This window comes from Ceratosolen solmsi, unplaced genomic scaffold (assembly GCF_000503995.2).
Source record: "Ceratosolen solmsi marchali unplaced genomic scaffold, CerSol_1.0 scaffold30, whole genome shotgun sequence".
Classification (NCBI taxonomy): domain Eukaryota; kingdom Metazoa; phylum Arthropoda; class Insecta; order Hymenoptera; family Agaonidae; genus Ceratosolen; species Ceratosolen solmsi.
In genome coordinates, this window is record NW_011948421.1 from 2,029,804 (window position 1) to 2,040,017 (window position 10,214).

The 10,214-nt window shown below is 30.0% G+C and overlaps 1 protein-coding gene and 1 long non-coding RNA gene across 2 annotated transcripts; one reads left to right on the forward strand and one right to left on the reverse strand.

The window, feature by feature from the left end:
- The first annotated feature begins 1,813 nt into the window (after window positions 1-1,813).
- Ire1 (serine/threonine-protein kinase/endoribonuclease Ire1) lies at window positions 1,814-8,682 on the forward strand. Its single transcript, XM_011498409.1, has 12 exons — window positions 1,814-2,402; window positions 2,476-2,596; window positions 2,942-2,984; window positions 3,060-3,656; window positions 3,855-4,072; window positions 4,162-4,484; window positions 4,588-4,742; window positions 5,218-5,504; window positions 5,934-6,230; window positions 6,987-7,159; window positions 7,257-7,448; window positions 7,959-8,682. The coding sequence occupies exons 1-12, from the start codon at window positions 2,334-2,336 to the stop codon at window positions 8,355-8,357; spliced, it is 2,874 nt and encodes a 957-aa protein (XP_011496711.1). The 5' UTR covers window positions 1,814-2,333; the 3' UTR covers window positions 8,358-8,682.
- LOC105361285 (uncharacterized) lies at window positions 3,562-5,069 on the reverse strand. The gene is made up of 3 exons (XR_912829.1): window positions 4,869-5,069; window positions 3,902-4,018; window positions 3,562-3,628 (listed from the first exon to the last, which is right to left on the reverse strand). It is a non-coding gene; the product is annotated as an uncharacterized LOC105361285 (long non-coding RNA).
- Window positions 8,683-10,214: the final 1,532 nt, after the last annotated feature.

Consider the following 10,214-nt stretch of genomic DNA (forward strand, 5'->3'; position numbering starts at 1 on the left):
TTTTGATAAAATTACTAAAATTACCTTTTAATAATTCAACATCGGTTAAATGCCTAAAAATAATTTTCTATTTGATTAAACAACAGCTTTTAAAGGCTATTTATGCCTACACATGCATTTATTTTCAATTATAATTGTATAAATTGCTTTTCAAAATCATTGTTTTTTTTTTTTTTTTTTTTTTTTTAAGATTTTTTTTTTTTCTTATTGCATAAACTAAATCCAAATGTTCTGTCATCAATTACTAAATGATTCACACATGTTAACATTGATTTATTAACTAAACAATAATTGATATTATTTATACACATATTAATTAAAATCTTATTATTAGAAAAATTTATCATCAATATCGGATTTTTTATTCACATTCTGTGACTCGCAATACATTGGATATTTTTTTCATAATTGCCACCTTTTAGAGATTAAGATTTTCTTTCGTTTCTATTTTGCTGTTATTTCTATTTTATAATACGTGACTTGAATATTATGAAAATAAAAAAATACAAAAAAAAAAAAAAAAAAAAAAGCAAGAAGCAAGTGTAGTAATTGACAAATAAAAAAAATGAAATTATTGTAAGATTAAATACAGCTTTTAAAGTTATAATTTTATTATATCGTCGTACATTTTGAATGCTTAAAAAATTTACAAATATATATACGAACAAATAAATTATTTTGATTCATATCCCGATCAGTCTCTAATCGTTAAAAAAGCCTTTCGATTTAATACGAGCTACTACCAATTAAAAATAATTTAACAAAGTATTTTTTTTCAATAAGGTTTCTTTAAGTACTTTTCTTAACCAAGTACATTTTAAAATAATATAAATAAATGCGAAAGGTCATTGGATAGGTTTTGCAAAGGTAAGTTCACCGTCAAACTTTTTATACTTAATTTAATTTGCTAATATCTCAAATTTAAATATTAAAGCTTATGTACTCACGATTTTGGATTGATAATAAATTATTTTTTTCCGTTTAGTTTCGTAGCGGTTGATTTGGTGACATTTACATATGTGCGATACCCATACTAATCTCTACTAAATTGCTTTTTGTAGTCTCAGTTTTTTTTTTGTTTTTTTTTTTGTTTTTTTTTGTTTTTCGTTCTTTTCTTTAGGATCGACTTTTTCACTCAGTATTCACGTATTTGATATTAGACGACGAGGAGTAACTGTAAGCAATATTTAAGCAAGTTTCATGTATTTGTTTGAGACCCCATATGTGTCGCGATGTCTAATTCAGCTTTATTGTTTGGGCTACACTGTTTGGGCAAGTGGTTTTCTTTGAATTTATCAAGCTATTTTGCTCTCCTATGAAATATATCTTTCTCAAAAATTCCGCTAGACTCTTTGTCATTATAAAATGATTTGAATATCCGACCAATGTCTTGGCATCGTAACGTATTGGCTTGAAACCTGTAATAAAAATGTAAGTAATATATTGTTAAAATTTTATTTAATTATAACTAACGATATAAGCAACGCATGTAAATACTTTGCCTATTCCTTCGATAATCTGGCAAACGATATTAACAAATAATCATCGTAACTATTCCCTTCTCTTTCCAATAATGGTTACGCCTCCGCTTATAGTGCGCATCCCGGTAAAATCTATCGAACTCCCATATTTATATGCATATATATATATATATATATATATATATATGCATGAGGGCGCGCACGCGTTTGTCGCGTGCCTGTGTGCATTTACGGACGTGCGTTCATAGATATATATATATATATATATATATGCATATATGAGCGTATGCATGTGTGTGCATGCGCGCATTTGCATATGTAAATACACGAAGGTTTTCTAAATGTTTATTTTTGATAAGATGGCGCTTCGAGCAATGAAGAACGAAGTATAAGGAATCCGTGTATAGAACACGAACAGCAATCGTAATTGAACTACAATGTTCAATGAATAGAAGAAAGTACCGTATGGTAAAAAAAAATATACATGTATTGATTTAGAAGAATAAATCTCTATTTCGGTTGTGATTATTCAGTTGAGAAATAAGTGTGCCTACAGAGACAACCTCTTAGCTAAATAGCTTATAAATTTATATACTTGTTTGTAAAATGACGCAACGCGTACATTACCTTGGATTATGCGATAAATTAATTTATTTACTGTATATTCGTCATTGTCAACCATCGATAAAACTAATCACACGATGAATAAAATATTAGCGTATTAATGAACTGAAAATTCTCGGGGGATGTGCATAATTCTAAAGTGTATTCGCTCGAAGGGCAAGGGCAGACATAACCTAATGTTGTTAAATATTGTGATAAAGATAATTAAATGCCCAACTTATCTTCAAAATGAATAAATTATTATATCACATATTATTGTCGTTTATCTGTTGCATACTTGGCCAACAAGCAACAGAGGTATGTCTAAAAAATGTTAATTTGCTCCTTGAATTAACAAATATTGAATAATCGTGTATTATTTGCTTTACAGAACGATAGTACCGGTTTGGTTCCAGACCAAGATGATGCTCTACTTATGTTTTCAACGCTCGATGGATTATTAATTGCTGTGGAACAAAAAACTGGAGAAATTCGATGGCATCAAAATGACGGTAATTGTAAATATTAATAAATTAATGAAGAAATTTATTCGGTACAATATAGAGATATCAATTATATCGTGTATTATTATAAAATGCATTATTTAATAGGCTTAAGCAACTTAATAACTATTAAACTTAAAATCAATTTTCGTAATCTTTAAATATTTGACATAATTTTCGTCGACTGGTGGTTACTTGATTGTTTTGTGAATTTACAAGGAGCATAATATATTAGTAAAGTTATGGAAAAGTGGAGATAAATAGGTTACATAGTTGTGAATGATAACATATATATATATCTTATCGCGTATACATTTGGAATAACTTCATTTGACATTTCTGTTTAATTTACAGAACCTGCTGTTAAGGTTCCTCACGACGTGTCGCAAATATCAATGTAAGTCGGTAAAATAAAAAATTTAATAATCTTTAAATTACAATGAACTATATTAATATTTTATTTTATGTTCAGGCCTATCTTTTTACCAGATCCAAAAGATGGATCCTTATATTTATTTGGCCCTGAAACAGAGGCTTTAAAAAAGTTACCATTTACTATTCCACAATTGGTTGCAAGCAGCCCGTGTCGTAGTAGCGATGGTATACTATATACAGGAAGAAAAATTGATACTTGGTTTAGCGTAGATCCACAAACTGGTAAAAGAGAACAACTACTTGGCTTTACCACAGTAGATAATACATGCCCCATAGACACACAAAATGTTATATTCGTAGGACGAACGGAATATAATATTATAATGATAGATAGTAAGCGTAAAGATAGAAAATGGAATGTTACTTTTTACGATTATTCAGCTGCCAAGATGGATCCAGAACTTGTCGAAGATTATGATTTAGTTCATTTTACTGGAACTTCAACGGGACAAGTTATTACCGTAGATAGGTTTGGAAATATTTTGTGGGATATCAACTTGGGCAGTCCAGTAATAGCAGTTTATACAATTAGTAAAGATGGGTTACTTACGATACCATTCACCAGTGTTGCTGATACAACTTTGAGCCATTTGTTAAAAAAAATATCTGTAAAACCAAGCGAATTCCAGTTTTTGTGAGTCTTATTATTAAATCATAAGATTGTCATTCAAATAATAAATGATTTTATACTTACTTACATAATGATATAAATCATTTATTATCAGTTTTATGTTTTTAGATATAAGTATAGAATTGTATTTTATATTTCAATAATTTATACTTAATAATATTTTTAATTGATATACAATATGTACAAACTTACTTATTTTAGTCCTACCTTATATATTGGCGAGCACAGTCATGGATTATATGCCTTACCTTCATTAGTGGACTCGTCCACATCCACAATAAGCAGCAAAGCTGGTCATCTATTACTGGAAGGTCCAATAATTTCATATCTGCAAAAGAATGATTCGCCTTCTCCTAAAAAAACGACTGAAAATAATTATCAACGAATTAGTTCAAATAATAAGAATATTATGGTTTTAGGTGTTTATATAAATTAATTTTTGTAATTGATGTATTCCTACACTTTTATAACAGTTTGTACGAAACTTAATCGTTCCAAATATTTTTAGGTCATTATGAAGTTCCTGTGGAGTATAAACCCCATAATCAGCCGCTACAAATTACTGGGCGCTCAGATCCTATCATACAAACAAATCGAGATACATTTAATTTAACGAAAAAAGTAGATATTATCACAGAGGATAAGCAATTAAATGGATCTGTTAATGAAAATAAAGGATGGCGAAAAGCCGTCGCGATATCTTATACAGCAAGTAAAACGTGGCTTAATCAACAAGAAAATAAAGGATTGAAATTAGCTTTTATAATTCTTTGTGGGTGTGTTATAACAATGCTTTGGTATTTCAATGCCCAATTCAAAGAATTATCTCAGGTAAGTTCGTAGTCTATACATAAAAACTACATTAAAATTAAATAAATAATTGATTTGATGATCACATTAAAGGAATGGTATCTGATGTTAATAATTTTATCAGGGTTCGCGTGAAAATAGTCGTACGAGTAGCAATGGAAAATACGGTATTATATATTCACCGGAGGAAATCGGTGAAGGGATGGTTCGAGTTGGTAAAATTACATTCAATGCCGAAGAAGTACTCGGAAAAGGCTGCGATGGAACGTTCGTGTACAAGTAAGAAGTGATATAAAAATAAAATCTATATATATATATATATATATATATAATAAAATAAAATTTTATTATAAGATATATAGCACGATGTAACAGTAGAATATCTAAATTAAGATTAGGTTTTACCTCGATAGATCGATAAACCACCGCTACTTTGTAAGTCAGAATCACAAGTAAAAACCATTTATAGCTCAGAAATATGTTCAAATTCACTTATAAAACTTTATTTCGTATTTTCATGCGATACCAAGAATTAATAAACTGTATAAGATTTTGACCGTTTTAAATTGTCATTTACATCGAATAAGCTAGTTAAAGATTATTTAAAATTTAAAAATTACGTTGTTATATAATCAATATGCATTTATATAATCATGAATGCATGTTGTATACGTGTGTTATAAGTATCATGAAATTAAGAATATTTCACGTAATGAGTAATGTAATGTGGCAAAATTCCAACTACTTTTCACAGAGGCGAATTCGATAACAGATCGGTGGCGGTTAAGCGACTGCTTCCCGACTGCTTCACATTCGCCGACAGAGAAGTGGCCCTTCTTCGTGAGTCGGACGCTCACGCCAATGTGGTTCGGTATTTCTGCACGGAGCAAGATCGGCTATTTCGGTATATAGCCCTCGAGCTGGCCGAAGCTACTCTACAGGATTACGTGGCCGGCAAATATGACCGAAGCAAGATATCTTCGAAGAACATATTGAGGCAGGCCACGGCTGGACTCGCACATTTACATTCCTTAGACATAGGTACAAATAAAAGTGCATTCAGCCATTCATTGCTCAATCTTCATACCTTCATTTCTTTTAATCGAACTTTAAAGCGAATGAAATTTTAAAAGCAACGCTCTTTCGAAGGCTAAACATTAAATTTACAAACTATTGTACATAAAGCACAAGGTGTAAAGTTGTATACTTTGAATAAGTCCAATACGAATAAAGTTGTAAGAGTCGGGATGCATATAAAAATGATATACCGACAGTATAGAATTATTGCTTGGAAATAATATAAAATTTATCGTAGTGGATGCTGTCTAAATATTGTCTAGCGAATATCTCTTCTCTCTATAAATTAACATCGATAAATTAAAAGAAAAATAAAAAAAGTTGAAGGAGAAAGCTCGCTCGATCAGCGGTCAGCTTAATAATCATTTTGCTTTGTCCACCTCGTCATAATAGTACATAGGGACATAAAGCCGCACAATGTGCTGCTCTCGGTGCCTGGGCCCCGGGGTGAAGTGCGTGCTATGATCTCGGACTTTGGCCTCTGCAAGAAACTTCAGCTCGGTCGCATGTCGTTTTCGAGGAGGTCAGGCGTAACAGGGACCGATGGCTGGATCGCCCCGGAGATGCTCAATGGCGAGAGAACGACCTGCGCCGTTGATATATTTTCTCTCGGTTGCGTCTTCTATTACGTCCTCTCGGGCGGCAAGCATCCTTTTGGCGATTCCCTTCGACGACAGGCCAATATATTGGGTGAGTGAAGTTCGTCGGTTTTAATATTGTCAATTATCAACTTGGAAACCGAGCTTTCGGTATTAGTAAAGTTTCGTTGGAATATAATAATACACGTACAAACTATATTTTCATCGTTATTATTACTAATGTTATCAGTACTATTTAAATATTTAACGATTTAAAGAAATTTAGACGCATAAGAAAAATAACTGCAAATGAAAATAGTAATTATGCTATAACCAATGCCATTATCGCATTCTATGCTAAAGGGAATAGAGTAAATGGTTCTGTATAAAGTGCAAATTAAGTAAGCACATGGATGCTCGTATCTATCGAATGAGAAGACCAATTTTATGTGCTTATAATGTGTGAGTTTACGTAACGTAAAAGCATGTGATGGCTGCGTCACTTTGTCGAGCTAATGAATTTTCGGACTACGTGTGTACGATATGATGAGCTTATAAATACAAAGATAGACGATTTTATATTATCAAAATACAATTCGTAAACAGGAATTTTGCGACATTTTAAGCGACTGGACACAGTTTTTATTTTTTAAAATGTAAAATGTTTGCGCTCTATTAAATAAGAGCTATAAAAAGTTGAAGGAACAAAAAATACGAATTTTATAGTTACTTTTTGTAATAACGACGATGCTTATTGCATTTTAATTTACCATTGAACTGTAATAACCAATTTATTTATGTGAATAAAGTAAAAAAATTATATTGAATAATGAGAATAATGTTTGCTTCGAAACTCCTTCAATTTTAGGCGGAGATATCGATTTATCGGCACTGCAGAGTATTTCGGAAAACGACAAACAAGTAGCTTTAGTTTTAATAAAGGCTATGATCGCCGGTAATCCTATGGATCGACCACCAGCACAAGCAATATATTATCATCCAATGTTTTGGGATGCTTCTCAAGTTCTTACATTCTTTCAGGTAAACCAATTTTTATCAAATTATTCACTTTTACTTAATTAACAATGATGTAAAAAGGCCATAAACGATGTAATCGATTGTCGTGCTTGTAATGTAGGATGTTAGTGATCGTGTGGAAAAAGACGGACCGGAAAGTCCAGCGTTGCAAGCTCTAGAGAGAGGTAATCGCATGGTGGTTCAAGGCGATTGGAGGCTCCATATTGACCTTGAAGTGGCAACAGATTTGAGAAAGTACAGAAGCTATCGAGGAGAAAGCGTGAGGGATTTACTTCGTGCGCTTAGGAATAAGGTAAATATATATATATATATATATACACACAAATCTGTTTCGCAATTAAAAAGCAAAATATTGATTTGGAAGAGTAATTTGAAGTTCCATGGTAATCCGAAATTTATATGAAATTATTATATTCGTTATATATATACATATATATATATATATATATATATATATATAATAACAATAATAATAATAATAATAATAATAATAATAATAATAATACTATACGATAATAATTTTTCAATAATATTCTTTATTTTTCAATGGTTAATCAATTCTTATTTATGCTTTATAGTCACACGCTATGACTTTAGATAATGAAAACAAGAAACAAAAAAAAAAAAAAAAAAACAAAAAAAAGTATTGAATCGAATTTTTTAACGACCATAATAACTGTAAAAACCACTTGCTTTGAATAGAAATGATAATAATATTTAAAGTAAAAGATGCTCCGCATAACGAATCGATTGACAAAAACTATTTGCAAACAACAGACTAATGTCGATCCTCGATTCACAGAAACACCATTATCGCGAGTTAACCCTCGAGGCCCAATTGAGCTTAGGCGAGATACCCATCAAGTTCACGGAATATTGGCTCACGCGCTTTCCCCATCTGCTGATTCACTCGTGGTGCGCGATGCAGCGTTTTCGATCGGAGCCAACCCTGAGATGCTACTACGACGTGACGTATGAGTTTCGAGCCGAAGAAATGGAATTGGGTACAATGGACGAGGAGAATTCAACGTTATTGAACCACGAAGAGAGGCTAATGTCATCATATCGTGTCCACGACAATGGAACTGTTGATTGGAGTCCGAATCGCGCAAGATTCAGGGGTCAGAGGAGGAAGAAAATTGAACAGGAGAAGAAGAAAATTGAAATACCTTCCGTTCGGAGCTTGCCACCTGCGAGTTAATTATGGTCCAAAGCTTTTTATTTAATTATTAGATTTAATTTGCCCATTGAATGAATTATACTAATTTGTTCGCTGCCTTCAAATGTATTTGCTTAATGCAAGGTAATCGTTTAAAACTCGTATTTCAATATCAAGTGCAATTTAATTAATTTGTAATTACTTTTAATGAAAATGGCGTTATTAAATCATAGTTGACTATATCGCGTTGATTTTAATTAAATTCTTAATTGCATAAGGGTAATTTAAATTACGGTTTAAAATGTAGGGTAAATTTGCGTCGGATTTACAAAATATGTTTTGTATTTTAAATGATATTTGTTGAATGTAATTTCTAATTGGGACCTTTTTTTTTCTTCAGCCAAGTTTCATCTTGCAAAATTAATTTATTTTATATTTACTAGGAGAGTATTAGAAATAATTTTCATTCGATGAATATTAAATGGCATTTTTATTGAATTAAGATATAATTTTAATCGTATTAAATAAAAATAAATATAATATTAATGTTTTCATCGGATTAATCTCATTGGATATCTAAGAATATTGCTCAAATTTGCATAATATCTTTACTCGCGTAAAAAGTAATTATAAAAATGAAGTCACCATTTTATACGAATAATGGCGTATTTATTTCACTTTAATATAAAACGTAACAATTAAGATAATAATTTTTTCCTTGGCGTAAATATTGAATTGTATATTTACTTAAAATATTGAAAAAGAAAAAAAAGTACACAATTTATTATAGTATTTTAATTCATTATGAAAGTAAGGACGTTTTTTCATTTATTTTTCTTGAAACTTACCTTGAAAAATGTACAAAGTACGTTAAGCCATTAAAAATATTTTTAAACGTTGTATTTAACTCAAATTCATAATTTAGTGATTTATAGAGAAAGTGTAAAATTGTATTTTTTATGGTACTCCAATGGTTATGGTCTGGTCTAAATTAACGAAAGTTTACCAAACAAAAACGTTAATAGTGTTCAGTAGAAAAGAAAGTATCAGACTTTTTTTTTTTTTTTTTTTTTTTTTAAGGGTTAGTTTTGAATTGTATGCAAATAGGATAATTCCATCTCTAAGTGAAGAGTAAAGAGTGAAGAGTCCGCTAAGTGACCACTTAAAGAAAGTCTAATTAAAGTTGTAAAGGTTAAAAATTTTGGAAATTTTATAAATACTTTAAAGTTTAATAAAGGGATCTATAATATTTCTTTATAAATGATAAATAACGACATTATTCGTGCCAAAATTAAAATACAACTATAAATTTTCTTATTTTTTGTGCACGATAAAAATTAAGGGTATCGCGTTAATTTTAACGATTTTTCATTTAAAGCACAATATTATTTATATTTATACTATTTTGTCACTCTGAGTTTGACATGATTTTTAACAATCGCTATTATTATTATCGACAAAACTTTTTAATGCTATTATCATTTTGATTATGGAACTTGAGTGCGTGGTCACTCGTTAGAGCATTTGTCCTAATACTTTATTTTTATTTTAAGTTTTGAGAATATTTGTGATACTTGTGTGTAAGTTTGCATTGACAGTTTATAAATAATTATAATATAATAATGTGACTACTGTCAAAAAGTAACATATTATCTTGTATTCATTTTTTATGTAATTATATGCATACGTGTGCAACATGCATTTGTTGATTTTATTAATTTTATATATAATTATCTACACATCACATTAAAAAAATGTTAAAAAATATAAAAAATGAATATGTTGGTAAATGTGTTTTTTAAAACTTTTACGAACGAAAGTTTTTGTAAATAATTGTGATTATTTTTTCACGAAATAATTTTTTTTAACACAAAAATATTAATTTACTTTTATATTAAT